General features: G+C 45.6%; 5 protein-coding genes across 13 annotated transcripts; 3 read left to right on the forward strand and 2 right to left on the reverse strand.

Annotated features, from left to right (window-relative positions):
- Window positions 1–100: 100 nt before the first annotated feature.
- On the reverse strand, window positions 101–4,598 carry atp1b2a (ATPase Na+/K+ transporting subunit beta 2a). 2 transcript variants are annotated; one of them, XM_077499649.1, is made up of 9 exons: window positions 4,318–4,598; window positions 2,752–2,880; window positions 2,569–2,673; window positions 2,357–2,436; window positions 2,157–2,282; window positions 1,897–1,956; window positions 1,767–1,793; window positions 1,478–1,573; window positions 101–1,250 (listed from the first exon to the last, which is right to left on the reverse strand). In XM_077499649.1, the coding sequence occupies exons 1-9, from the start codon at window positions 4,421–4,423 to the stop codon at window positions 1,086–1,088; spliced, it is 894 nt and encodes a 297-aa protein (XP_077355775.1). In that variant the 5' UTR covers window positions 4,424–4,598; the 3' UTR covers window positions 101–1,085. The 2 variants fall into 2 exon arrangements, with proteins under 2 accessions (XP_077355775.1, XP_077355777.1); XM_077499651.1 differs by lacking the exon at window positions 1,767–1,793 and having other exon boundaries at window positions 4,318–4,596.
- A 34-nt stretch (window positions 4,599–4,632) lies between these two features.
- LOC144003419 (uncharacterized) lies at window positions 4,633–9,830 on the reverse strand. 6 transcript variants are annotated; one of them, XM_077499644.1, is made up of 8 exons: window positions 9,612–9,830; window positions 9,332–9,401; window positions 8,293–8,714; window positions 7,401–7,838; window positions 6,940–7,333; window positions 6,749–6,853; window positions 6,352–6,408; window positions 4,633–6,271 (listed from the first exon to the last, which is right to left on the reverse strand). In XM_077499644.1, the coding sequence occupies exons 3-8, from the start codon at window positions 8,689–8,691 to the stop codon at window positions 5,391–5,393; spliced, it is 2,274 nt and encodes a 757-aa protein (XP_077355770.1). In that variant the 5' UTR covers window positions 8,692–8,714; window positions 9,332–9,401; window positions 9,612–9,830; the 3' UTR covers window positions 4,633–5,390. The 6 variants fall into 6 exon arrangements, with proteins under 6 accessions (XP_077355770.1, XP_077355767.1, XP_077355771.1 ...); XM_077499641.1 differs by having other exon boundaries at window positions 9,332–9,404; XM_077499645.1 differs by having other exon boundaries at window positions 9,332–9,420.
- On the forward strand, window positions 8,341–12,379 carry mogat3a (monoacylglycerol O-acyltransferase 3a). Of its 2 annotated transcripts, XM_077499647.1 has the most exons (10): window positions 8,341–8,460; window positions 8,575–9,823; window positions 10,122–10,300; window positions 10,374–10,434; window positions 10,507–10,650; window positions 10,871–11,001; window positions 11,480–11,523; window positions 11,618–11,708; window positions 11,775–11,883; window positions 11,969–12,379. In XM_077499647.1, the coding sequence occupies exons 2-10, from the start codon at window positions 9,604–9,606 to the stop codon at window positions 12,121–12,123; spliced, it is 1,134 nt and encodes a 377-aa protein (XP_077355773.1). In that variant the 5' UTR covers window positions 8,341–8,460; window positions 8,575–9,603; the 3' UTR covers window positions 12,124–12,379. The 2 variants fall into 2 exon arrangements, with proteins under 2 accessions (XP_077355773.1, XP_077355774.1); XM_077499648.1 differs by having other exon boundaries at window positions 8,350–9,823.
- Window positions 12,380–13,203: 824 nt separating this feature from the next.
- Window positions 13,204–17,353, forward strand: tsc22d4 (TSC22 domain family member 4). 2 transcript variants are annotated; one of them, XM_077500070.1, is made up of 5 exons: window positions 13,204–13,503; window positions 14,581–15,086; window positions 16,188–16,309; window positions 16,392–16,428; window positions 16,707–17,353. In XM_077500070.1, the coding sequence occupies exons 2-5, from the start codon at window positions 14,598–14,600 to the stop codon at window positions 16,914–16,916; spliced, it is 858 nt and encodes a 285-aa protein (XP_077356196.1). In that variant the 5' UTR covers window positions 13,204–13,503; window positions 14,581–14,597; the 3' UTR covers window positions 16,917–17,353. The 2 variants fall into 2 exon arrangements, with proteins under 2 accessions (XP_077356196.1, XP_077356195.1); XM_077500069.1 differs by having other exon boundaries at window positions 13,205–13,499.
- Window positions 17,354–17,914: 561 nt separating this feature from the next.
- On the forward strand, window positions 17,915–26,643 carry LOC144003840 (phosphatidylinositol 4,5-bisphosphate 3-kinase catalytic subunit alpha isoform). The gene is made up of 28 exons (XM_077500464.1): window positions 17,915–18,164; window positions 19,294–19,403; window positions 19,477–19,580; window positions 19,904–20,066; window positions 20,261–20,470; window positions 20,736–20,803; window positions 21,193–21,321; window positions 21,383–21,436; window positions 21,509–21,618; window positions 21,685–21,826; window positions 21,884–21,969; window positions 22,047–22,152; window positions 22,248–22,400; window positions 22,477–22,608; window positions 22,677–22,801; window positions 22,883–22,964; window positions 23,251–23,415; window positions 23,495–23,598; window positions 23,667–23,766; window positions 23,835–23,906; window positions 23,979–24,085; window positions 24,151–24,272; window positions 24,336–24,414; window positions 24,484–24,654; window positions 24,797–24,914; window positions 24,972–25,123; window positions 25,199–25,347; window positions 26,058–26,643. The coding sequence occupies exons 2-28, from the start codon at window positions 19,319–19,321 to the stop codon at window positions 26,180–26,182; spliced, it is 3,213 nt and encodes a 1,070-aa protein (XP_077356590.1). The 5' UTR covers window positions 17,915–18,164; window positions 19,294–19,318; the 3' UTR covers window positions 26,183–26,643.
- Window positions 26,644–27,181: the final 538 nt, after the last annotated feature.

Genomic DNA, 27,181 nt, shown 5'->3' on the forward strand with positions numbered 1-27,181 from the left:
CATTATCAATGAAAACGACGACTATGACACGCAAACAGCTCGATAAATCGTTGAGGTGAGACAGAAGAGACGAAAAAGGGAAATAAGACAAAAGAAGACACAAAATCGTAGTGTTTTTAATCACGTGGTTATGTTCAGACGAGACAACCCAAGTCACATGACATCATACAACATCTTGATTGGTTGCACACGAACTAAAGTGATTGGAAGAGAGAAGACGTGTGAGGAAAGTACACAAGAAATCAATAAAACAAAACTTTTATCTATTTGTGAAGTAAGAAACTAATTACAGTACTTAATTGAATAGAAAAAAAAAATACCATTGGAGTGACGGTGGCTGCCAACAAGTCCAATATTACAGTAGACCCACAATTTGTGATTTTACGATAACCAATATTATGAGAATGAAGTCGCATTTGTTTCTGCATAAGTAGTCATCTTTACAGTCATAATCGTTTTTAAATAAATTCCTATTTTTCCAAGACATGATATGAAAGTCAAAATTTGAAGGATGTCCGGTGCAACTTTACCTACTTAGTATTAGTACTAGTATTAGTACCAAAATAAATAACTAAATAATCGGGATTTTATTCCTTCACATCAAATTTACTTGATAAATAATCTGAACAGAGCTCTTAATTGGCCCAAAGCTAAGGTAGCAAGGCATAATTGGCTTGTTTGCTTTATTTGGCGCATCTTTCCTCATATGTAGGTATGCACTTACATTAAAAATGATATGAATTATTTTATTGCAAATCATTTTGCGAACTTTCAAGTTACGGCTTGTGCAGTTGGTGTGAGGACCCCAGTTTGAGAACCATCGAAATAAATGACAGAAATGCAAGCCAAAGTTCCAGCCAGGATATGGTGACAGTGATTGTGCAAAATAAATAAATAAATAAATAAAGGGCTAGATTGAGGTTAGGTAAGGTAGACTGAGATTCTGGTAGGCTGACGTCAAACTGCGCGGGTGGCTGTGATTGGTCAGCGAGTTTGCGTGTGAAGTGGGGCATAACTGGGGGTGGTCAGAGTCATGATTGCAGTGCGGTGACGTTCGCGGCCTTGCGCGCCCTGGTGCTGTGCGTCTACTCGTTGTCGATCCGTAGCTTGAAGGACACGCGGCCGGCGAATTTGTCCCGCTCGCTGCCGGGGGCGAGCGTGTTGGAGGTGATTTTGCACTCGACGTCGATGTCGGTGTTGAGGGAGGCGTTCAGGAACTTGACGGCCACCAGCGGCTGAGTGTAGTTCACCTGACATACACAAAGCACAGCATGACCACCGACTTCTAACAGTGGGCTGACTTGATCCACCACTTCATGAAACATTATCATGTCACAATTATACAAACCATCAATTCTATCCAAAATCGCAACATGACAGTATACAAAAGTATCATTATCATCTGGAGCAGTTCAAAATCAACATTTATTAATATGACAACAACGTAACGGTGGAATGACGTGTAGCTTTGTGTCACCTGAGCTTTCTTGCCATAATAAGGGTAATACATGAGGTTGAAGGTTCCATTTGGAGGATAATAAGCCAGAGGTCCCATCTTATCGCTGTCCTCCCTCTGCACATACACACAAATGCCATTTGATTGGTCAAATGGAAACTTTGGTAAGTCCTCCGTCAAACATTTAGAGTACTTCTGAGAGTTCTGTCACGACTAAAAGCTGCTTCTTCTCATCTATGAGCGAGCGTTCCATTCAAGAACTGATTTCCACTGAAAGGCTACAAGTACTAATGAGCACTATTCGTCTTACCAACTCGTCTTCTCCCACTTTGTGCAACTGAGGGAGAGAGGACGGAGACGCGCCGTGTACACAAAGAGACCGACAGATGTGTAGACAGACAGATGTGCAGACAGAAAGATGAGCAGACAGACAGGCCTACTTTGGCTGCGCAGGTGACAAAAGGAGATTGTCCATCCTTTCCCGGAAACATCCCGATCACCTGCAGGTAAACAGACAGGACCTTGTGAATAAACCAGCACTGTCGACACAGACAGAGGAGGCCCTAGACTGCCCCCTGGTGGCTTGCTTTTGTTTTGCACGTCAAAGAAATGCCAGGCAAATACAACTGGCAAGTTCTAAGGTCTATCAAATGAGGAGAATGTGAGTGAACAGAAAACTATTTACAAGGTTTCGCCATACCCGGTTGAGTTTGATCAGCACGCAGGGCTGCCCTCGGCTGTAACCATAGAAACGATCCGGAAACCCTGAGCACTCCTCCAACATTGATCGATTGAACTGACAGGAGCGCTTGGGATTATTCCTAACCTGTAGACCGACAGACAGACAGACAGACAGACAGGTGAGACGAATACAGGCAGCTGGGTGAGAGACGGATTTACCTCTCCACTGTCCTCCTGGATGAAGTACTGATCTGGAGGGCAGTCGTCATTCATCTGAACCTGTTGGGTGTCGTCGTACGCTGCGGGCAGATGGAAAAAGTAGTCACATGCAGTGCCAATTTTTGCCATGTATGTGCATCACATGGCGATTTAACTCACTTGAGTCATATACAATAGGATCATTATGAATTATGAATTAAGGGGCTTCTTACGGGTCAAAAACGAGTTGAGATTCTGCACGAAGCCTTCCCAGCTTTTCGTCTCAGACAAGGAGTAGGTGAGCTCCAGCTGATTGCCCCTGGGACGAATCATCATCCCTGAAAGATGACAACATAATTTCAGCCAATCACAGGCTGAACCTCATCAACCAATCACAATTCCCTCCTCTCCGCTACCTGGGGTGGCGAGGCGGTCCTGCCATGTGGGTTTGTAGTCGTCCAGCGTCAGCAGCATGATGTACATGGTGAGCGTAAACATCCCGGCCAAGAACAGGTAGAAGACCAGGTAGAAAAGCAGGATCAGACCTAGGGAGGGGGTGGGCGACATTCATTATTTGGGTCCAGGGGAGCAGTCTCCCTTCCCCCGTCATGCTCTCAATATCCATAATCCTCTTGTGTTGTTAAGCCCCGCCTCCCACTGATGACCCAATTCAGAATGATTGGAGGGGGAGGGTGCCACCAGTGTTGTGTTTTTCACTTATTGACACTTTTGAGCCGGCAACAGACCGAGTCTTAAAAAAATCCTCTTATCACAGAAACCCAACATCGAATTACCTCCGGTACTTTCGCACCCCTGCACCTTCTCTACCCTTTCACTCCAAGACCACCAAAGTAATCAGGAACCCCGTGAAAGGGTCTTCAAAAGGAGCCCCGTGGGCGCCCGCATGGCTCCAGACTCGCAGGTCTCGTGCAGAGTTAAAGTCGTTAAAAGTGTTGCTATCTGCGGAAGATTAACGCGTGTGGACTAACAGGATTGTCGCGATCCTTGCACTGATCTCACACGGCAAAACTGGACCGGGTCCAGGCCCAACGAGTAAATGGCTTTTATTTTCACGTTCGTTTGCTGCATTCTTTAATAGAATTCAGGAAACCAAGACCCACCTGTAATAGGTGAAAATCCACGACATAGACATAAAAAAATACTTTATCCATGTCAAATATTTTTTAACATAGTCAAGCGAAACACGTGAACAAATTTGAACATACACACAAAATTACATGCACGAAAATGTATAGAACATACTGTAAATATTGTTGTGTCTGTGTTAGGTGTAGTACAATACATCCCTTTAAGAGGCGGGACCTGGTGTGGATGTCTGAAGTGAATGTCTGGTGTGATGGCTAAATATTAAATCAATTGAATTTAAGTTCCTTCCTATTAAACAGGTCATGAGCATCTATTTTAGGGTAGGCTACGAATAGTGGTTATGTGACACATTTCAAGAGAGCTGGCCCTCGGAGGTGTAGGAAAATGTTTCAACAGATTACAATCCACTCAACTGCGTCCCGGCAAATAATCCCGATTAAAGCACACACAGATTTCCCCCCTCAGTTAGATGCGTTTGTTCATCTGTGCGTGTCCTTCAGCTTCCATCAAGGCCAAAGCGCCACTGCATTGGTGCATGCTGGGATGTATGACATCATCACGGGGGTTATGCAAAGAGTGGATGTCCTTATGTTTGTGTGAGTGTGTGCGTGATGCAAAAGACAAGGTAACACGTGAGCCACAAGGGGGCAGCTTCCACATCGTTGGACTGACACGCACACGCACAAATAATAACACAGCATCCAGAACAACATATTCAGGTAACTGAGATATATATATATATATATATATATTTAAAAAAAATACTTTTTCCAAACACGTCATGAATATATGCATCAATAAAATGCGATTTCCAAGTCAAGCATTAGTTTTTGTTTGTTGGTACGCTACCTAGTGCGCGCGTGCGCGTGACTCACCCCAGCTGGCCGCGGTTCGACCCAGCAGCTCGTGCGTACGCGGGTTCCAGAAAAACTCCCGCCACTCGCCCGAACCCTTGCGGTCCTCCTGCTTGGCGGCGGACATGATGAGGAGGAGATGGAGGATGAAGGCCTGGCGAAAGGACAGACGAGAGTCGACTCGAACGACGATGAAGATGGCGATGGCGAGGAAGATGCTCTGCGAGGAGCGAGACGGACCGAGGACGACAGTGGAAGGGACAGGATGGCGTCACATGCAGCGCACCTCCCCGCGTGACGTCACGCACGCCGTTCTCTGCGCGTGCGCCCAATGCCACGTCACGCACGTGTTTAACGCGCGGGGTTGGTGGGCGCAGAAAACACACTTCCAATGACACAATATTTTTTTATTTTTTCCTTTCAGACATGTTAATACAACTGACCCCACAAACATTTACAATAACATCCGAAAAGAAAAGGGCTGCCTGGTTGAATCCGCGGCTTCAGGTAGATTGAAGGTCGCTTTGAAATGTAAGGGTAAGGATGATAATTCAAATGTGGAGTATGTTAACAGTGAAAGGTAGAGATGGAAATGAAAATAGATTCATTTTGAGAAACAGTTGCTTGTAATTTGATTCCTTAGATTTATTTTGTTCGCTTACCTGAAGATTCCACTTATCGATTCCTCTTATAGATCAGCACTTTGACCGAGGCTCGTTTGCTGGCGAAGCCGCTTATGGCTAATAAGGAAGTCATAGTTGGTAATGGTATAGTTACCAAACTAGCAACACAAACCTCAGTGCCAAGTTGCACTTTTGGTACATTTTTTCAGAATCAAATAACCTGTAAACCATTTATTCTTTCGTAAAATTTAAGATAAGTTTGAAATTATGTTAACGTGTGTGTATACTTTTTTTTTTTTTTTTTTAATTCTATTCACTTCAGGGCCTGGTTCCCAACGCCAGGAATCATAGCAGAAAATACTAGTCATTGACGAGTGTAGCCTCCATGACAATGGTGGGCTCATTTAAGGTTACAGTGTCTTTAGAAGTGGAACCCAAGCTCAACAGATATCACACTAGCCAGGAATAGAGTCAGTAGCCGATATGTCCAGAATGTGGATTCGTTGCTCCAGAATCTGCTTCCTGTAGGACGTTTCTGGCCAGTGGCCTGTTGATGTTGTAGTTCTGGCCCAGGCAATCCTCTGTCCATGTGGTTCCCGACAACATGTCCATGTGGGGCCCAGATGTTCTTACATGCTCAAAAGGACTGATGGTAGAGTCCCTGTCCACCAACTGTCCTGGTGCAAGAGATGTCCCAATTCTGAAGTGGGAGTCGCTGAGTGTGTAAGTGTCCCTGTTCAGGCTCGTCTGCAGTCCTTGGTTCTGTTGGTCTATGTGGTAAAGGTGCTTTTTGTGGAACTGATTTTGTGGAATGGGTTCCTGGTTGTCCATTCTGGCATGGTACTGCTGCTTCTTGTGGACCTGAACGTGATCTGGGTGGTCCATTTGAGCCTGGAACTGAGGTTTATTTTTAATTTGGTCCTGGTCTTGTCTGTCCACTTGGCCCTGGCATTTGTGTTTGACAGGATTAAGAGTTTGGTCCACCGGATCCGGTTGGGAAGGGCACTGTTGTTTCTTTATGCTTTGGGTGAGGTCTTTGGGCTGTTGGTTCACATGACTCTGCTGTTGCTTCTTTTGGTTTTGGACCAGGTCTTGTCGATCCTGGTTCTCCAGAACCTCCATCTGAGTATGGAACTGCTGCTTCTTTTGGCTCTGGATCTGGTTGTAAACCTGGTTTTTGACGTCTTTCCAGTGCCGTCCCCTGAGGACAGGCTCCAGGGCCAGACATTTCTCACAGACCTCCTTGCCTGGCACAGTCTGCCCCAGAACATAGAATCCCAGTTGTCTCCAGATGGCCTCTTTCTCTGCAGTCAACCATGGCCGACGATGCACCTTCTTTGGTGCGGAAAGGACTAACAGATAGAATGTTGATGAGATAAAGATAAAAACAGACCCACGAGAAGACATTAGACTAATAATAATTTAAACCTACCTGTCAGAGGAAATTGCAGCGTGGACGCCATCGTTGTGCTTGAGCTCTTCGGCAGGACTACGAACATGCAAGATGAACAAGAATGTAAAACAGCACCAGCCAGCAGGCATTGTAATCCAGAGATGGATCGAGGTTTCTGTTATGCAATTGAGAAATCAGTTGTCAGCAGAAAGGGGAAGCAAAGCATCTGTACTTGACCCTTCCTGACAACTTTTGCTATATCTGTGCTTGCTACTTTCATAGCATGTACTTTTATTTTTCTTCTAGGCAAAGAAGTAGAATCAGTATTTTTACGCAAGTGTCTGTGCTTCTATTTAAGTACAGTACTTTTACCACTTTTTGGCTGTCAGTATTGGGATCAGAATCAACCAAATTTGTGTTCATGGAGAGGACTTACTCAGTAGTCGATGGTCAGAGTTCTTATCACCAGGGCCTTTATCTTGGGACTTTTTTCCACCTCTTGATTGGGCCGACTGCTCCTTCAGGTTTTCTTCTTCTGCTGCTGACACATCACAATTTGAAAAACTGTCATTCGCTGACGAGCAGGAACATCTGGACTCGGTCAGCAACCACATTTCAAGGAGCTACCTGACTTTGTGGTCGGCAGCCTCAGGCTGTCCCAGTCCCTCCCTAAGAGCTGATAAAAGTCGTTGGTCCTGGCTGCAGCCTCCGCGTCGCCATTTTGAAGACTCTCCCTCATGGCAATCTCACACACAGCTTTCAGTGTGGTCTTCACGGACAGTGGGAGACTGCTCAACCGATGATCGGATGCTTTCCTGGCGGCGGCCAGTGCCAGGGTGAGGCATCCTGGAGCCAAGACGTCCTGGAGGTTCTGAATGCTGGAGTCCATAGATTTAGCAGCCAGGAGGAACTTGCCAAGCTTCCTCAGCTTCTGACTGATGTAGTCATATCTCTTTTTGCTTCTGTCTTGGTTCCCCATCAGTGTGTTCCCATACTTACAGATCAACCAATCCGATTTCACCTGGAGGGAAGAGTTGACTGGTTGACGCGGACGGACAGCACAACAGGGTAAAAAGATGTTTGCTGACCTGGTGTGAAACATGGTCCTGGTTCATGCGGTGTAGAATTTTGCTGCAGCTCTCAGAGGCTTCACTGGAAATGGGCAGTAGGCGGGACGCGGCGACCTGGACTCTATATCGCTTCTTGGGAGGTTGCGGCTCACAAGCACCGAGCTGGTCAGTTCTTGACGTCTCATCTGAAAGATGCTGAGTTGCGTCTTCTGGCGAGTTATCGCTGCAGTTGCTCATTGGGTCAGAGGAGGAACCGTTTGATGCGTCAGCTGTAGGGTGACTTAAATCTGTGGTGGGGTCGCTGGCCATTTTCCTACGACAAGAGGCCTGGTGCTTCCACAGGTCAGCACGCTTGAAGAAGCCAAGGCAGCGTGGGCACGGAAGGTAATTCATGGCATCCACTTCCTGAGAAGGCCGTCGGCAGGGGACAATCTCGCCGCTGCCCTGCCTAATCACCTGATAGACAGAACTATCAATACGCTGCGAGAAATACACCCGCAAAAGTGAAACAGAACTGGAAAATTGCAAACAATTTGCAGTCTGCTACTGACACACCTTACAAATAATTCTGAACTTACTGCAACAAACAAATGCAATCCCTAGAGTTCTTATCAGTAAACATTTGTGTAATTTTAAGTCAACATCAAATGCTTCGAGAAGGTGAATTTAAATTTCATAATTTTAGGCTCATCCTGATATTTAAACCAAAAGCACACTATTTTTGTGAGTAGTACTGTTGTATGTTGGCAGTCGTGGCTGTATCTTCACATAGCACACGTAATTGTTTTGATAACTTTTTTTTGGAAGACATTTATCAAATGACATCAACAGTAATGCACACGTAATTTTTTGCTGCGAAAGATAGAAAGATCATAATCACCATAAACATTATGCCATTGCTTCAACAAACCTCGATATTGTGCTGGTAGTTTCCTCTGCAGCGCAGCTGCTCCAGCAGCAGGTGGCGCTCTTTGGAGCCTGCAGGCAGTACGCTGGCTGCCAGAACTTCCTGTTCATCTCCATGTTTCCTAAGCAGGTGGCGACCAATCTTCACTTGCGGCCGGCAACAGAACACGCAGTAATGTTTCTTATCCCACTTCCGCTTGCCGCCACTCATCTTCTTCACTATCACATCCGGCTTCACCTCTTGGACTCGTCTCTTGCCCTTCTGAAGTTGTCTCTTTTCTTTCAGACCGCAGCGCTTCATTTTCTGCCCTCGCCTGCCCGCAGCTGCAGCAGTTCGTTGGCAGGGATCAGGGCCATCTGGTTTTGGGATTTCTTTAGTAGGGGAGATGTTGCAGTCAGCCATGGCAATCTTGGCGTTGTTGTTTGCTGTCACCATGGAAACAATGGCAATTCTAATCAGAGGGTAGCCACTTCAACTATACAGTAAAGTAAAAAGTCCAAAATGAGATCAAGCCGGAAGTTGGGATGCTTTCTCTTTGGTTCTGTTGTCATGTTATTTCTTTGCTCATTTGTGTTGTCAAATGGCATTACGACGGACTTGCATATATGACTTGATAGCCGACAGTCCGGCCTCGTGAACTCAAACGCTTGGCCTATCGGCTATCCATTCATATATATAGATCAGTGGGCATTACCGATACAGTACTCGTTTCTTCGCGCCACACTCCATCCAGCAGTGAAACACAAACTAATAAAAAGCAATGATTGATGTTCAAAGTTCCCCAAAGCAAAGCCCATTGTTAGACGAGACAGCAATCATTCAACAATGGAGGCAAAAACTACATCTAAATTTAACGGTTACTGCCACAATGGCAGGTAAGTTACGTTAACATCTCAGTGCAATGCACCGATAGCTGGTGAAACAAAACCCAAGCTTAATTAATGAGAAGACAATAAAGTAAACTTACTTTGGAACCTTAAAAAAAGCTATGTGATTTAACGACATTGAATGAATGTTGTTTTTTTAAAGAGCAAACACGAACCAGTATAACAGCAGCCCCGTTCCGCCCTTGCCTTCCTTCTTCTTCACCGTTTTGCTACCTCGCTCGCCACCTGCTGTTTGGGATGCAAACTACGAGTGAAACGCCGCGTTTGATTAGTTTTCAAATCTGTTACACAATTTAAATACACGAAATACATTCCATGGGGGGAAATACGAGAAATGACTAAATGAACAATAACAACAGATTAAAAACAGCATTCGTGTAAAAAGTGCTGTGATTGGCCAGCGCCGTACCGCCCACGAAAACTGCACATGCGCACCTTCGGGAGCGTGAAGGCGTGTTTACAAAGTTTGGTTGTGCGAAAAGTTTCTGCAAGAACATCCGCCGGACTTTCGACGAGTTTGAGGCTGCGCGACTCCCCCAGAAGTCCTTCCCCGATGATGATTCGCTTTGCCCCACTCAACGTCCCTCTGAGGCGAAGATTGCAGACAGCCGCCGTGCTGCAGTGGCTCTTCTCCTTCCTGGGTTTAGGTAAAAGGGAACTTGCTGTAATTTATTCTCGCGAGATTTCTTCAACGATGCGCTCATGATGCTTAATCGATAGGTATTGGAAGAATATCAATGTGAGTCAATAAAGGAAAGCAAAACGCATTAAACACACTATTACAGTATACGAAATAATACTGAATACTATATACATATGTCTTTATATTCCAATAGTAACAATATGATGTTTTTTAATTTTTTTGTGGAGGAGCTAGAAAACACTAATCAATAATGATACCGGTCTGGACTTGTCTGCCTACCAACCTACACATCTGTCCCTCAGCCCAGTGCTGTCTGGCCGCCTTCATCCTGCTGTCTCTCTCCTCCTGGTGGATTGTGGCGCTGCTCTACGCCGGCTGGTTATGGCTGGACTGGGACACACCCAACTGTGGAGGTCGCAGGTGCCAGTGGATCCGGCGCTGGAGCGCGTGGGAACATTTCCGCGACTACTTTCCTATAAAGGTGTCTCCAATTGCATGACGAAGTCACAAGTTTGTCACGCGACGTGGACTTGACCAGTCTCGTCTATCTTCAGCTGGTGAAAACGGTCGACCTGGACCCTGACAAAAACTACATATTTGGATTCCATCCACATGGTCAGACGCATGCTTGTTTGTCCACCTGTCTGTCTGTCTCGCCCGTCTCAATCGCCCCGTGTCGTTCACCAGGCGTGCTGGCCACAGGGGCGTTCTGTAACTTCTGCACAGAGTCCACGGGTTTCTCCGGTCTCTTTCCTGGACTCAAGTCTCACCTGCTGATGCTGCCCTTCTGGTTCCGTGTGCCGTTTTTCAGAGATTACATCATGTGTGGCGGTAAACACCTGTCTGTTGGCCAGCCAAACTAACCGTTGGTCTGCTTGCATATCAACGTGCCTGTTTACCAAATAAAAAGAGAGATGCTGAAACCGGAAGACTTTTAGAGAATTGTATGTTGTAGGGATCCAAATTGTAGAAGCACAAGTCTCGTGGGGAAATTTAGTGGCATGAAGAGACTTGCAGGGATGTAATGAAACTGACCATGTATGTCTCTCAGGTCTGGTATCAAGCTCCAAGTCCAGCCTTTCCTACCTGCTGAGCCGTCCTCAAGGAGGAAACGTCGCCGTCATCGCAGTGGGCGCAGCTCCAGAGGCGCTGGATGCTCGCCCAGGAGCTTTGACACTGCAGGTGTGAACATGTAATTCAAATGTTTGTTTCTTCATTTGTGTCAATGAAAACTTGTGAGTTCATTGAGAAACTTGTTGGGATGCTTTTTGGAATGTGTAGAGACATGACATGTAGGGACATGAAGAGACCAGTAGAAACTTGTAGTGACATGTCTTTTAGGGAACTTAAAGAGACTGGTGGGAACTTGTAGGCAATGCAGGGCTGCCTTAAATTAACGTGTAGGAACTTGAAAATTTAAGAGACTTGTTGGAACTTGTTAGGACATGACTTGTAGGGAAATTAAGTTGCAACGACGTAAGTAGGAATCTGGAGGGACATGACCAGAAACTCAGCGGGATTTGACGAGTAGGGACATTAAGACTTGTCGTGCTTTGAAGAGATTTTTAGGAAATCGAAGATGTGGGCACATAATAAGGATTAGGGACAAGAAACTAAAATGTGTGTTTGTCTGTATTAATGAAGTTAATTCTTCTTACAGCTACGGAAAAGGAAGGGCTTCATCAAACTGGCACTGAGACACGGGTGTGTGACTTAAACATGATGGGCGGGGCTAGCCAGGGCACATCAACATGCTTGTCTTTGCATTTTCTACTTGTGCTTTTATGCGTGTGCGCAGTGCTCAACTGGTACCCGTCTTCTCATTCGGAGAAAATGAGCTGTTTGATCAGATTCACAACCCGACCGGCTCTCGTCTCAGGACAGTGCAGGTGAGTTTTGTTGACATAGTAGTAACACGATTTGTATGCACTGAAAGGAGTCTCATTATGTGACAGGACCGGCTGCAAAGTATTATGGGAATATCACTGCCTCTGATTCATGGCAGAGGAGTCTTCCAGTACAGCTTTGGGCTGTTGCCGCACAGAAAAGCCATACTCACAGTTGGTACGATCCATCCAGACATGCCAACCCCCACCCGTGTGGTCTGTGTCTGTTTCTCCACGCCACTCAACAGTGTGACTGTTTGCAGTGGGGAAGCCAATCCAGGTCGCAACCAGTCCGAGTCCGAGCAGTGAGGATATCGACGCGCTTCATAAAGTTTACCTGGAGCATCTGAGCGAGCTGTTTGAGCGGCACAAACACGAATATGGTCTGCAGGAGCACCAACATCTGACATTCACCTGACCTTATTGCACTTTTTTTCTCCCGCTCTGTCCAATAAAAAAATGATACGCACAAATGCATGATTGACATATGAATCTAAATTTTTGATTCATAAAAGGGTCAGGCACAATATTCTTTAATCTGTCCCACCAAGGATTTACATGACCAAAAGTCCTGTAATACAGTCTTACTTTTGTCACATTAATCTGTTCCTTCTAAAAAGTATATATTTTTGTCATTAAATAATTATTTATTGTAAATAAAGTATATACGTGCAGCACTGTGGATGACTGGTTAGCACGTACGCCTCCCAGTTCTGAGGACTCGGGTTAGAGTCCAGGCTCCGACTTTCCTGGGTGGAGTTTGCATGTTCTCCCCTTGCCTGCGTGGTTCTTCTCCGGGTACTCCGGTCTCCTCCCACATTCCAAAGACATGCATGGTAGGTTAATTGGGCGCTCCGAATTGTGCCTAGGTGTGCTTGTGAGTGTGGATGGTTGTTCGTCTCTGTGTGCACTGCGATTGGCTGGCAACCAGTCCAGGGTGTACCCCGCCTACTGCCCAGATCCAGCTGAGATAGGCTCCAGCACCCCCCGCGACCCTTGTGGTCAGGAAAATGGATGGATGGATAAAGTATATATTAGTAATGAATAAATGATATGATCAATTAAAATATGCAATTTAAAAATGAATTATGTTCAATATTTATTTTCAATAATTTTAAGAAGAGGAAAATATTTGCAAAATGAACCATTTTAACATGTACTCTTTGCACTTTGGTAAATTAAATTAACACTGTAGTTAGCAAAAGAACCTAAACTATTTGTATTTTTTTTACATTTGACACTCGCTACCTACAAATGTCCTGGCACATCAAAAAAAAAATCAATGTGACCCTTAAGTATAAAAGTTTGCACAACCAGCCACATGAATATAAAGAAATAAGAGCATTGTTAACGAGGGATAACTTCCGCTAAATATTCACAATCCTTACATAATAAACGAGTTCTCCAGGGTCGGGGTCGTAAAACGCGCATGTTACATTGAGCTGGTATGTCCTTCCGACTGAAGGGAAGAATAAAAAAAAAAGAAAAGAATAGCTTCATTGTGACGTCATCGCAGGACGGAGGAGGAGCTGTTTACACCGACTGTTCTGCTCGAGTCCCGTGACGTCACGCGTACCAAAAATGCCATTTAACCACATTGTCGCGAAAGTGGACGAGGACAAAACAATTGTGACTCGTCTTGCAAGAGCTCGGAATTGTTTTATTCTTGCTTTTTTCCGCCCTCCACAAGAGAAGCCTCCTATAACGCACGCGCACTAACGTAAGCGGCAGCTGACGAGCGAAGAAGTGAGGAGAGAAACAGGAAGTTTGACAACAGTTCCAAAGACGCAAAAAGTAGGTGAGACAATACTTAAAGCAAATATGAAGCGCTAGCAGGCATTACACAACATTACGATTGTGCAGGAAGAGCCTGCTCTAAACTGTGATTGTGCTTAGATTTAAAAAATTATTTACTTCATCCTCATACAATTCCTAGTTTTAGTGCACCATGAAGTGGAAAATGCTCCTCCCTGTGTAAATATTTTTATATGTTCTTTGAGTTGGAAGTGGAAGTATCTGATAAAACTAGCAGTTCCGCAGTTTTCGCCTGTCCTCATTGGATTTACACCGACCAGAGACCCATCACAGCTAATTTAGGGAAAGAGGCGGGGTACACTGGATTGGTCGCCAGCCAATCAAAGGAACCAAATGGACAAACAGTCATCCAGAAATTCTTGTGCTTGACGTAGATGAGCTGAAGCCTATCCCAGATTCCCAGGTGTCTGTTTCCGCGAGAGGCATGCTACACCCTGGGCTGGTCGCGGACCAATCACAGGGCACATACATACAAACAACCATTCATTAACTCATTCACTCCCAGCCATTTTCACTGAAGCAACCCCCTTCACTCCGACTATTGTGTTCTATTGCTATAAAAACATGGAATCTACCAAAAGAAAGATTAGAGCCAGGACAAAAAATAGTATACTTCTGTTTCTGTTTTGCAGCAATTAGCATTAGAATATAGTTGAGTTTCATCATTATTCACAACTCTGTTTAAAACAGTGGGGAAAAGAGCTTTTTGCAACATGCTGCTGGTTGATCTCTTATACTCTGCTGCCACCTGCTGGCCGGTTTTGTAATAAGTACCATTGCTTCAAGCATTGTCTTCAGTTCAGAGGCTGCATCAAAGCCAAAAACAACAACAACAACAACAACAAACGTATAAATACGTCTTTGGGAGCAAATAAGTTAATGTGTTATAATTCCTGTCCTTAATTGGGAACATTTCCACCTCATTTAAAAAAACAAAACAAAAAACTGGTGCATTTCATCGTTGAAAAACAACTTTGAACATACTATAACCACATAGGTCAATTTTGCTTAGATCATCCATTCATTCATTTTCAAGGCTTACTTTTGTGTTTGTTGTCAGGGAGCGTATGCTTGGTGATGACCTGTGAAAAAAAGCGCAGTGGTTTCCAGATCACCAGCGTGACATCCGACTTCAGTCAAACCTGGGCTGGCCAATCAGCTCCCGGCGTGTTCCTGACCGTCGTCCAATCGTCGGCTGCCTCCCATAGTCCCCGGGGCAGCTCCTCCCAGCCCTCGACACCCTCCCTGAAAAGGAAACACATATCACATGACGCAGGTGCTTCCTCCAGGTTCCGAGTGGTCCGCTTGACAAGAGACAGCACAAGCGGGCGAGGACATGGCGACACGTATGGGCGTGGCCGCTGGATGTGCACAGACTTTAAAGATGGGCCGGGGTTGAAGCGGGTCATGGACAGCATGAGACACGCCCAATCACTGGAGTCCCTGGAGTCAATTAGAGGAGCAGTCCATTTACCATCTCGGCCAATCAGAGATGGGGAGACAGTGGGACGACTCGTGCCTTCTCCACCTCCTACGTTACGCTTGGCCTCTAATGCTGGGGGGCAGGTATGACCAGGAATCACCAATAGGGACATGAAGCAACTTATCAGGACTTGAAGAGATGAGGTGGGACATGATTTGAATAGACATGAAGAGACTTGTAGGGATATGTCTTTTTGGGACATGGAGAGACTTGAAAGGACTTTTTGGGACTAAACTTGAAGGAATCTTAAAGAGACTTGTAGGTGACATGGCTTGTGGGGATATGAAGACACTTGTACAAATATAAGTTTTAAGGACATAAAGAGACTTTTAGGGTTATGTTGAGACTTTCAGGGACATGAAAATACTTGTAGGGATGTGAAGAGATTTGTAAGGACATAAAGAGACTTTAAGATACATAGTGACTTCTAAGGACACAAGACATGAAGGGACATTTGCTGGGGTTTGTAAAGATACACAGTAGATTCTGTAGAGTAAATTTGACTATTTAGAGTGGGACCAAATAGACTCAGTTTTAGAGTAATAATTACACTTGGAAGAGAGTAAAATAAAGAATTGAAAAAATAAATAAAAGTCACTCAAGGGTTTAGGAACAAATCCACGACATTCAGCTTGCAGACAGCCGTTCGTTTTTCAACCCTTGAGTGAATTTTATGTTTTTTTAAATTCTTTATTTTACTCTCTTCCAAGTGTAAATATTAGCCTACTATAAACTGAGTATTTGGTCCCATTCTAAATAGAGTCAAATTTACGCTCAATAAGGTCAAATTCACTCGACAGAATTTACTGTGTCTGCGATTGGCTGGCGACCAGTCCAGGGTGTACCCCGCCTACTGCCCAAAGCCATCTGAGATAGGCTCCAGCACCCCCCGCGACCCTTGTGAGGAATGAGCGGTCAAGGAAATGGATGGATGGATGAATTTACTGTGTATGAAGAGACTTTTCTGGACTTAAAGGGACATGTAGAGGTTTTTGAGAGAGTTTTTGGGACACGAAAAGACTTCTAGGGACTTTTAGAGACATGTAGGAATATAGTGAGGTTGATGATGAAGAAACAGAATGGTAAACTTCCAGACGATGGTGTGTGTGCGCTTATGATCAAGAATCACAGATGAGACCCTATTCAAAATATTTCCCATTTTTTCCTCTCTCTCTCTCTGCCAGTCCATCGTCAGGCTGTCTCGCTCTCAGCCAAGCTCTCCCCCTCCCACTGTGACCCTCATCCCCACTCGGGCGGCGTTCGACCTGGACCATAGCGCTCCCTTCAGGCTGCCGGCGGACATCAGGTAGTTTTGTGTGGGTTTGGAGACAACAGCGCAACAGGAGAGGGCTCTTTGTGATCAAATGTTTTGTTTTGTTTGTCGGCAGCGTGGTTGCCATCGACAACAAGATCGAACAGGCCATGGTGAGTCTTTCATCGTGCACTTTTACACCTTTTGTGGGGCACAGTGTTCACCGCACCATATTGTGGTTTACCTCCCTGCAATATTGGAAGACTTGAATTTTGACGGACACGAAGAGACTTCTGGACTTGAAAACACTTGCAGGCACTGAGAAGGCTTGTCAGAACTTCTGGGAAATGACTTAAAGGAACATGAAAACTGTTTTAGGGACTGTAGTTGATTGAGTTAAAAAAGTACTCATGTTTGCTCCCAACTGAAATGTACCCTCTGCCCCACTCAGGACCTGGTGAAGAGTCACCTGATGCTGGCCGTACGGGAAGAAGTGGAGCTTCTTAGGGAGCAAATCAAGGAGCTGCAAGAGAGGAACCAGCAGCTGGAGGCCGAGAACCGCATACTACGCACGCACGCACACTCTGACCCAAGGCCTCCCTCACCTGCTGATGCAACAACAAGCCAACGGGACAACAGTCCGACGCAAGGCGGAGTATGAGGACGGCAACAGCACTTTTGACTTTTCTGTCAAATAAACTTCAGTCCATTTTCTATAGTGCTTGTAAATTGCCTAACAGCGGGTTTTTTTTTTGGGTTTTTTTTAAAACTCCCATTATCCACCTCTTGACACATGGCCTAACCCATAATTCAGTTTTTTGTAGGCCATCTAACAGGGCACACCCTGGACTGGTCGCAAGCCGATTGCATGGCAAATTTTAGGAAAGAACGTTCGCACTCAGGAAGGCCGCAGCCGAGATTTTAACACCAAACTTCAGAACTGTGTGGCAGACGTGTTTCACTGTGCCACCCATCAAATGGACAATCATCGGGAGTTGACGTGATGGTTGATCGCTTTGTGTGTCTCCATGTGATTGATACATTAGATGATCAGGGCAGGATGTAGTGATCTTAAAATAAATTGTCTATACAACAGAACTTAGTTGTTTTTTTTAACAACAAATGCTTCTCAAAGGTTCTAATTTAGGACTTGTGCTTTTTATAACCACTGACATCAAGAAGACACACCAAAAAATATGCATCATGATTTTCTTAATACATTCTGTTAATCCCCCGCCCCCCCTAATCTTTGTCTAGATTGTCTTTGTTGACAGCTACTGTGTGTGTATGAGAGAGAGTGTAACATTTAACAGCTGATGTGACATCACTGATCCTCTGCTTGTTCAGAGATGTTACCTACAGACAGGTGCATCACTCTGGAACGTAAGCAGAGACGAACAGTGTTCTATCATTTTGTTCCTGTGAACGTTTATAAATATTATTCAGTGTCTACTATTCAAAAGGGTCAAAAGCTCGAGTCCGAAGCTAATCGATTGCAATAATCCCGGGACAACTCAGCCTCCTGTTTTGATAACAGAGTGAGAGCACTTTGTTTCCCCATTAAGCATCTTTGGCGGAGGATGCTGGCCCTTTAAGAGAGGAAGCGGGCAAGATAAGCCCCCCCTGGAACCCCCCCACCCCCTTCCTCCAGCACATTGTTCTGCCACTGCCGGCGAGAAGCGGCTTCCTCCGCACGCCGCCCTCCGCGGCAAACACACACGGACAGACTGACGGACGCCTGGGCTGGATGTGGACGCTCGCCCCACGCTGGAGGGTGGGGTGGAATGCCTGCTCGCCGTTGATGACGCACAATTAGGAGCCTGACACTCAAACCGGGCACAAAGACACGCCGGGTGGATCCAAGGATGCTCTGAGTGAAGACACGCCGCCGGACTGGGAACTAGCTCAGGTGACACACACACACACACACACACTGAACAAAGGGGTGGGTAATCACCGCCTGATGCTACCTTTACTGTTGTCATGGCAACCATATAATAGTCTGAAGTCACGAGGAGGAGAGAAGAAGGGGAGGTTGTTGGTTCATTTTGATGAAGCTAAGTCAAGGTCTTCCTTTCAGATATAAATCATTTTAGTGACAAATCCTCTTCCGCGCAGAGCAACAGGAAACGTGTGCATGTGCGTGTGCGCGCACGTGTCCTACTTTTTGGCCTTTGTTTGACGGCCCCATAGAAAACCCACAAAGATGTGACGACACAAATGGAGATTTCATATAAGCATATAAGACAGTCAAGTGCATCCAAAAGGTTCCTCAAAGATTAATAAAAGCCCAGCAGGCTTTATCACATCCACCTGTCTGTCTGTCTGTCTGTCCGTGTGCAGTAGGTGAGGCGGTTGCCATGGCACCCTGAACGTAGTCAGGGGAACTCAGAGACTTGTAGGGACTTTCACAGACATGAAAGGATGTGGTTTGGAAGGACATCGAGATTTATAGATACCTGTTGTAAAACGAAGAGACCTAAAGGAATTTTTAGGGACATGACGAAACTTAAAGATTACAAGGAGCAAAGGCCACAGATAATGTGGTTGCCATGGAACGATGAGACTATGTACGGATATCAAAAGACTTTTCAGGATTTTTAAGGACATAACGGCACTTGTGGGGATTTATTTGAAATTTAGTTGGAGGGATATAAAGAGACTTGTAAGGATTTTTAGTTACATGAATAGACTTGTAGGGACAATGAAAGAGAGGGACTTGAAGAGACTTGAAAGGATTTTTAGGAACATGATGAGTCTTGTAGGGACTTTTTGGGGACATGTTGAGATTTGTAGACATGTCTTGGAGGGAACTGAAGAGACAAAGTAATTTTAGGGACATGAAACGACTTGTAGGGATTTTTAGGGACATGATGAGATTTGTATACACATGACTTGGAGGGACATGAAGAAACTTGTTGGATTTTTATGGACTTAACAGGACTTAAAGTGACATGAAGAGACTTGAATCAGAAAGTAAGATGAACAAATGCCAAAGACATTATTACATTTAATTGTCTTTGTCTGTCTGTCACCAGGCACTCCGGAGGTGAGGCAGTTGCCATGGCGCCCCGACCGTCGTCAGGGGAACTATGGGGCCTCCACCTGATGCCCCCGCGCATCCTGGTGGACTGCTGCCTTCCCAACGGTATGGGTTTTCTCCGCCGTTTTCGGGTTCTAATCCGAAGCTGGTTCCAACATCCGTGTTGTGCTGTGCACAGGGATGATGGTGAGTCTGGAGTGTCTTCGAGAAACTCCTCTCATCAGCATCAAGCAGCAGCTCTTCACAGAGGCCAGGAAGTATCCACTCTACCACCTTCTGCAGGTACAGCTATCCTTAGTAACTTTATTGTAGGGACATTACTGGTGTGGACATGAAAAGACTTGTGGGGGGACAAAAAGACTTGAACAGGCACAAAGAAACTTGTAGGGACAAGAAGAGATCGAGTCAGGAGTAACGGACATGAAGAAACTTGCGTCTCACTTGTGGAAACTTTTTGGGACATTAAGAGACTTGAAGGGACATGAGGAAACTTGTAGGGACATGAAGGGACTTTTAGGGACATGGAAAAGACTTGTTGAGATTTGTAGGGGAATGAGAAGACTAGAGGTGACTTGTAAGACACTCTGCTGTCTGGCCGACTACAGGAGGAGTCCAGCTACATCTTTGTGGGTGTGACCCAGGAAGCAGAGAGGGAAGAATTTTACGATGAGACGAGGCGACTGTGTGACCTCCGCCTGTTCCACCCCATCCTGAAAGTGATTGAGCCTCTGGGAAATCGCGAGGAGAAGATCCTGAACCGAGAAATCGGTAAGGTGCGGGGGGGCGATGTGTGGGGGACGAAGTGTCGACTGCCTGACTAGAATTACACGGCCATGTCATACTGTTTAACACTAACACTAGTATAGAGTACTTTCAACACTACTCAGTGTTTACGAGTGCAGATGTTTACAGATTTGACACTCTCATGTTAATCTAACACTGGCGATCTTGCTGTGTTACAGGATTCGCCATTGGGATGCCTGTCTGCGAGTTCGAGATGATGAAGGACCCGGAGGTTCAGGACTTTCGTCGAGCCATACTGGGTGTATGCAGGGAGGCCATGGAGGAGCGGGAGGGGGGCGGCGCCCACAGCCAAGCACTCTATGTTTACCCCCCAAATGTAGAGTCCAGCCACCAACTCCCACAGCACATCTACAGCAAGCTGGACAAAGGTATAAGACGTCCATCACTTGCACCTTGAATGAGCCCTGCCTTCACTTACAGGCACGTGACATGAAGAGACTTGAAGGGACATGAATTTTAGGGACATGGTGACACTTGGAAGGAGTTTTACGGACTTCTTGGTACATTAAGACATTTTAAACATGGACTTGTAAGGACTTTGAAGGACATGAAGAAACTTTGTCCACGCCTGTCCCAGACCCTCCCGTAAAAGAAATGTCAAGAACTGACTTGCTTCCTTGTATCTCTTTACAGGCAGACTGATTGTAACAATCTGGGTGATTGTGTCACCAACAAACTCCAAACAGAAATATACGTTAAAGGTAACTAACCACGGAGACAGAAAAATCCAATATAAAAGAGAGGCCATATTTGAAAAATCAAAAACATTATTAAACCTATCAAAGCAAACTTTTTAAACGGGCATAAAACCAAAATATACGCGATATCAACAAAGCATGTGTGACATGAAAGCAGCCTATCAGAGCCCAATTAAATGCTTACAAACTGCTTAACTGTTCTTTTTAACTCATACTGACTTTTTAATACTGAACAGTATTTTAACATAAAAAGAATGTATTAAAAAGAAGAAATCACTATGAACCGCAGATTTCTCCCAATATGGTGGTGCCACGGTAGATTAACTTGAATTCTGTTTTTTTTTTTACTTCAATAACTCACCTAAAAGATATATTTTCCTCGGCGTGTGCAGGTGAGCCATGACAGTCTTCCGGAACAGCTGATAGCAGAGTCCATCAGGAAGAAGAGCAGATCAATGCACCTTTCCCCTCAGCAGCTTCGCCTTTGCGTACAGGAGTACCAGGGCCAGTACATCCTGAAGGTATGCGCGGAAGTCGACGCTCACCATGGCCATCTGTCTCACGCGCACATTATCTCCTCAGGTGTGTGGCTGTGATGAGTATCTGTTGGAAAAGTATCCACTCAGTCAGTACAAGGTAACAGCTTTCACAGTTTGAGCATTTATTTCAGATCGTCTTAACCTGCCTGTGACTTGTGTCTGCCCACAGTACATCCGCTCCTGCATCATCGTCGGTCGTCTTCCTCACCTAATGCTGGTCTCCAAGGACAGTCTTTACTGTCAGCTTCCCGCCTCCAGCTTTGTCACGCCTTCCTACAGGTAAGGCTGCAGCTCAGACGGAGAACCAATCAGGAGCCAGGTAGAGGACTTTGGTTTGTGTTCCAGTCGCCGGACGCCTCAGCCATCTCCTTGTCCTGGAGGGTCTGACGGCTCTCCGCCGCGCTCGCTGTGGGCCTTCAACACCCGGCTGAGGGTCCGATTGCTCTGCGCCACCTATGTCAACGTCAACATCCGAGACATCGACAAGGTTCGTCTGCCGATCTATGTCTCATGTGATCTTAGTCCAACTGTTTCATGTGTGTAGATTTACGTGAGAACGGGGATTTATCATGGAGGAGAGCCACTGTGCGACAATGTCAACACACAAAGAGTCCCGTGCTCCAACCCGAGGTAAGTATAGGAGTTCAAACATGTATCTTTACTTCTTAAGTACACTGAGTACTATTACCACCCTGAATAACACATAGATGGAACGAATGGCTGACCTATGACATCTACCTGGCCGACCTGCCCCGCTCAGCCCGACTCTGCCTGTCTATCTGCTCGGTGAAGGGAAGGAAAGGAGCTAAGGAGGTAGGAAAAGAGAGAGGAAGGGAAACAGGAAGTTCGAGAGGAGAGGAAGCTAAGCCACCAAATGGATGTCTCTCTGTATGAATGTTGTTTCTCAGGAACACTGTCCACTAGCCTGGGGAAACGTCAACCTTTTCGACTATAAGGACATTCTGGTTTCGGGGAAAGTGGCGCTCAGTTTATGGCCCGTCCCTCACGGCCTCGAGGACTTGCTGAACCCTATCGGGGTGGCTGGGTCCAATCCTAACAAGGTACGCCACCTGGGGTTTTTGTGCCTGCTCTTGGGTCCCGGATGAACTCCCCTAATTGGTTGTTCCTGATCTCTAGGAATCTCCTTGTGTCGAACTCGAGTTTTCCTGGTTCAACCAGCCGGTTGTTTTTCCAGACGAGCAGCAAATTGAAGAACACGCCAACTGGACCATCAGCAGGGAGCTCGGGTTCAACTACACGCATGGCCTGGTAACACACACATGCATATACACAACAGGTCTCGCAGACAGACGGTTAGAGCCTGTCTCACTATGTAGAACAGTCGCCTGGCGTGCGACAGCAGTGTTTCAGAAGCAGATGCTGAGCAGCTTCGATGCCTTTGCTCTAAAGATCCTCTGTACGAACTTTCGGAACAAGAGAAGGACTTCCTGTGGAGACACAGGTGAGGTCTGAACTTCCCGCTCGTTCAACCAAGCGTCTCGTCTCTAATTTTTTTGTGTGTGTGTGCGTCTCTCTTTTGCAGACATTACTGTGTCAATATCCCAGAGTCTCTTCCCAAGTTGCTTCTTTCTGTCAAATGGAATTCCAGAGATGAAGTATCTCAGGTAGGAGATGTACAACAGACTTCCAGAGGTGGGAGTCAGAAGCTTCATAGAATCTTGCTCAGTCACATCAGTAGTTCAAGCCCGATAAGTACCAAGTCAAGTCCAGCCAGGCAGACAGTCAAAGAAATTCTCAAAGGGAAGGAGAGTTCCTTCCTCTTGTTGAAATGCACACATTTGCCTTCACACCTCCACCAGCTGTTGCAAAACACTATTTAATGTACAAAAACCTGGGAAAACTGAATTGAGTGGCCCCTTGCTTCCCTGTCTCCCCACCCCCTACTACCAGATGTACTGCCTTTTGAAGGAGTGGCCTCTGATGGAGTCCGAGTCAGCTCTGGAGTTGCTGGACTGCAACTTTCCCGACCCGATGGTGAGAGAGTTTGCACTGCGCTGCCTGGTCCAGAGTCTGACGGATGACAAGCTGTCCCAGTACCTACTGCAGCTCGTACAGGTTCGCCATTCGCCGTCGGGGAAAGGTACGCCACCATCAACGGAACACACGTAGAAGTATCTTTGTCATGTACTTTCAGGTGTTGAAGTATGAGATGTACCTGGACAACCCGCTGGCCCGTTTCCTTATCAAGAAAGCCCTGACCAATCAGAGGATTGGACACTTCTTCTTCTGGCATCTCAAGTGAGCAAGGAGGGGATGACTCGTGAGGCCAACGCACGAAACCAATATTGACATTTTGTTGTCGGCAGGTCAGAGATGCACAACAAGACAGTGTCGCGTCGATTTGGCCTGCTGCTGGAGGCTTTCTGCAGAGCCTGTGGCATGTACCTCAAACACCTGAATCGACAGGTGAGGAGGCCCTTCTGTTGTTGTCCTTGATTGGCTGATCCACGAGTTGTTTACTTATGTGCATGCAGGTGGAGGCAATGGATAAACTGGTGAACCTCACAGATACGCTGAAACAGGAAAAGAAGGACGAGACGCAGAAAGTAAGGAACGGAAGCAAGCCTTGCGCCCGAGTCTGACTCATCACGTAACCCCGTGCTGTGATTGGTTGTTAGACTCAGATGAAGTTCCTGGTTGAGCACATGTCCCGTCCAGATTACATGGAAGCTCTGCAAGGATTTGTCTCTCCGTTGAACCCTGTGCACCAGCTAGGACACCTCAGGTGATACTCTACTTGACTTTGATTTCCTACTTGGGAGTCTATGAAACTTGACCTTGTGTGGCCAGGCTGGAGGAGTGCAGGATAATGTCATCAGCGAAGCGTCCCCTGTGGTTGAACTGGGAGAACCCTGACATCATGTCGGAGCTGCTCTTCACCAATAATGAGATCATCTTCAAGAATGGCGATGGTAGGACGTTTTCCACAGGATTGTGGGTGACATGGCTTTCGTGTAACCACCGTGTTTTTCCAGATCTACGGCAGGACATGCTGACGCTACAGATCATCAAGATTATGGAAAATATCTGGCAGAACCAAGGCCTGGATCTGCGGTTAGACATTAGTGAAAATGACAGACACCCTTGACACCCGATTCACACTTTTGTGTATTTTGGTCTCAGCATGCTCCCCTATGGATGCCTGTCCATCGGCGACTGTGTTGGTCTCATCGAGGTCGTGAAGAGCAGTTTTACCATCATGCAGATTCAGTGCAAAGGAGGCCTGAAGGGGGCGCTACAGTTCAACTCCAACACTTTGCACCACTGGATTAAAGACAAGAATCGTGGAGAGGCGTCAGTATATGTCTGTCTGTGTGTCCGTTTGTCGGTTCCACATGACAAATCTGTGAGATTACTTGGCCACATTAGGTGAAGCGCAATTTAGGCAACACTGCACAGGAATCCAACTTGTTTAGTGTAGCCTCGCTCTTTTCAGGTATGACCGTGCCATCGACTTGTTCACCAGGTCGTGTGCCGGCTACTGCGTGGCCACGTTCATTCTGGGAATCGGCGACCGGCATAATTCCAACATCATGGTGAAGGAGAACGGACAGGTGAGCCCTCCTGCTCCCCTACGTCCAGCCCATCTCTGACCGCCAGCTTTCCCACAGCTCTTCCACATCGACTTCGGTCACTTCCTGGACCACAAGAAAAAGAAGTTCGGCTACAAGCGAGAGCGCGTCCCCTTCGTCCTCACGCAGGACTTCCTGATCGTCATCAGCAAAGGAGTCCAAGAGTCGATAAAGACAAAGGAGTTTGACAGGTGGTCTCAAGTCTTTTTCCCGCCTGCCTGTCGATCCGTATCCAAGCACGTTTCTCACCCGCGCCTCGCCGCCAGATTTCAGGAAATGTGCTACAAGGCCTACCTGGCCATTCGCCAGCACGCCAGTCTTTTTATCAACTTGTTCTCGCTGCTGCTCGGATGCGGGATGCCTGAACTGCAGAGCTTCGACGATATCGCCTACCTGAGAAAAACACTGGCACTGGGTAAACACACGTGCGCACACATACGAAAAACAGTGAAAACAATGGCAAACCGTTTGAACATGTATTCAATACGCTTGATTTTCAGCTTGAGGACAATGTACTAGTTCAATAGCACACTCTTTCTCCTCAGTATTAAGATAATTTGGCACACGAGTAGGCTATTGAATAAATGCCCAAATAGTAGAGATAGACCGATATGGGTTTTTTGGGACCGATACGATGCCGATTATTAGTAGTCAAGAACACCGATAACCGATATTTGGAGCCGATATTCATTTCCACTATAAAAAAAAAAAAAAGAGCAAATATTAGCATCAAAATCTGGAAAAAAATACAAACTCCAGCTCTGAATTTTTTTTTTATTTTAAAGCATATGTTTATTGAGCAAGTTTTAGGGTTAGTAAAATATTGGGGGTTTATTTATTTATTTATTTTACTTAGTTAATAGTCTTTTTAGTCTTTTTTCCGTTTTTTTTTTTTTTTTCTGGATCTATTATTGGTCATATGATTCTTCGAAATGGCCGATGCCGATATTTGTCAAAATGCTGAATATCGGTGCCGATAATCGGCCCAGCCGATAATCGGTCTATCCCTACCAAATAGCGTCATCACATCATGGCAAGTCGTTCGGTTACATTGGCCTTAAGATGGATATGAAGTATTTTGAATTAAAGTTAAAACGATATCTACGGCTTATGTTTTGGGGACAGAGAAAAGCCAGCAGGAGGCGCTGGAGTACTTCAGCAAACAGATGAATGACGCCCATCATGGAGGCTGGAGCACCAAGATGGACTGGATCTTCCACACTATCCGACATATGCCCAATGAGCACTAACTAACGCACACGCACTACAGCGTTGTCACAGCAACGCCAATCTCAGGGTTGCGGGTCCGAGAATGCCAAAGGCGTCTTCCCCTTCTTTGGTGCTAATGTTAAGCCAGTGAGCTGCTGTTGTAGCATACATTTGAAACAAACTTTATTGACCAGCTGCTGTGACATAAAAAATAAAAAGCAATAAAAACTTTGAGACAATCAGCCTTAGCCAATCAGAGTGGGATTTCGATAGCAGAGGTCAAAGTAATAAGCGGGGATACACCTTCAAAATTTTGGGTCAAACTTTTGAATTATCTCATCTACAGCAGCATAATTGGTGGATGATAAAGATTATATGCTTCTAGGAATGATTATGATGTGATCACTGTGTATTGATTTGGTGCACTACGTGTATCGTGATGTTTGCACTGTGTGACAGTACTTCGCTAGAACAAAGTGTGACTTTTGCTAAATAAATAAATGAAAAAAAGATTTATAGCAGTAGTCTTTTGCTATGCCACTTACAAAACGCTATTTGTTCTGTTAAGAACAGTGCCGAACACCAATAGTTGGTCTTCTTTTTGCTTAAGTGCAAATTCAAAAGCTTGTCAGAATAAAGTCCATATAGTTTGTCTTCACTTTAAGAAAATGCAGCACCAAGTTGGTCTTCTTTTTAGAAAATAAAGGACATAGACATGTGCAAATTGCGTTATCAGAAGACAAACTATGCAATATCAAACTAGTGATTCCCAACCAAATGCCACAACACTTTAGTGTGCCGTAGGAAATGGTACAACGCCACTTGATTGGTCTGAAAATTATTTACTACAAATAACGTATCTTTAGTTCATCTATGCCAATGATGTATAGTGATTGGCAGGACAATTAAGAGGTATGATAAACACCTCTTACCATTCCTATAAGACATTTTATTGTGAACAATATTTAGCCTTGGCTCAATATTGGTTGGGAAACACTGCATAAAACCACCACCATAACTTTTCACCAAGACTACTCACC

This window comes from Festucalex cinctus, chromosome 16, assembly GCF_051991245.1.
Source record: "Festucalex cinctus isolate MCC-2025b chromosome 16, RoL_Fcin_1.0, whole genome shotgun sequence".
NCBI lineage: Eukaryota > Metazoa > Chordata > Actinopteri > Syngnathiformes > Syngnathidae > Festucalex > Festucalex cinctus.

What these genes read in the sequence shown, in the direction of transcription:
- tsc22d4 (XM_077500070.1), top strand. Translation starts at nt 14,598, where the DNA reads ATGACCTGTGAAAAAAAGCGCAGTGGTTTCCAGATCACCAGCGTGACA. An exon ending in CCTCTAATGCTGGGGGGCAG is followed by an intron (nt 15,087 to 16,187) that starts GTATGACCAGGA and finishes TCTCTCTGCCAG; the next exon opens with TCCATCGTCAGGCTGTCTCG. An exon ending in AGGCTGCCGGCGGACATCAG is followed by an intron (nt 16,310 to 16,391) that starts GTAGTTTTGTGT and finishes GTTTGTCGGCAG; the next exon opens with CGTGGTTGCCATCGACAACA.
- mogat3a (XM_077499647.1), top strand. Translation starts at nt 9,604, where the DNA reads ATGCGCACCTTCGGGAGCGTGAAGGCGTGTTTACAAAGTTTGGTTGTG. An exon ending in CTCGTCTCAGGACAGTGCAG is followed by an intron (nt 11,709 to 11,774) that starts GTGAGTTTTGTT and finishes ATTATGTGACAG; the next exon opens with GACCGGCTGCAAAGTATTAT. An exon ending in AAAAGCCATACTCACAGTTG is followed by an intron (nt 11,884 to 11,968) that starts GTACGATCCATC and finishes GACTGTTTGCAG; the next exon opens with TGGGGAAGCCAATCCAGGTC.
- LOC144003840 (XM_077500464.1), top strand. Translation starts at nt 19,319, where the DNA reads ATGGCGCCCCGACCGTCGTCAGGGGAACTATGGGGCCTCCACCTGATG. An exon ending in GATCCTGAACCGAGAAATCG is followed by an intron (nt 20,067 to 20,260) that starts GTAAGGTGCGGG and finishes GCTGTGTTACAG; the next exon opens with GATTCGCCATTGGGATGCCT. An exon ending in GACTTCCTGTGGAGACACAG is followed by an intron (nt 22,802 to 22,882) that starts GTGAGGTCTGAA and finishes TCTCTTTTGCAG; the next exon opens with ACATTACTGTGTCAATATCC.
- LOC144003419 (XM_077499644.1), bottom strand. Translation starts at nt 8,691, where the DNA reads ATGGCTGACTGCAACATCTCCCCTACTAAAGAAATCCCAAAACCAGAT. An exon ending in GCTGCCGACCACAAAGTCAG is followed by an intron (nt 6,854 to 6,939) that starts GTAGCTCCTTGA and finishes GTGATGTGTCAG; the next exon opens with CAGCAGAAGAAGAAAACCTG. An exon ending in GCTGCAATTTCCTCTGACAG is followed by an intron (nt 6,272 to 6,351) that starts GTAGGTTTAAAT and finishes TCTATCTGTTAG; the next exon opens with TCCTTTCCGCACCAAAGAAG.
- atp1b2a (XM_077499649.1), bottom strand. Translation starts at nt 4,423, where the DNA reads ATGTCCGCCGCCAAGCAGGAGGACCGCAAGGGTTCGGGCGAGTGGCGG. An exon ending in TCTCAACTCGTTTTTGACCC is followed by an intron (nt 2,437 to 2,568) that starts GTAAGAAGCCCC and finishes ATCTGCCCGCAG; the next exon opens with CGTACGACGACACCCAACAG. An exon ending in TGCTGATCAAACTCAACCGG is followed by an intron (nt 1,957 to 2,156) that starts GTATGGCGAAAC and finishes GTTTACCTGCAG; the next exon opens with GTGATCGGGATGTTTCCGGG.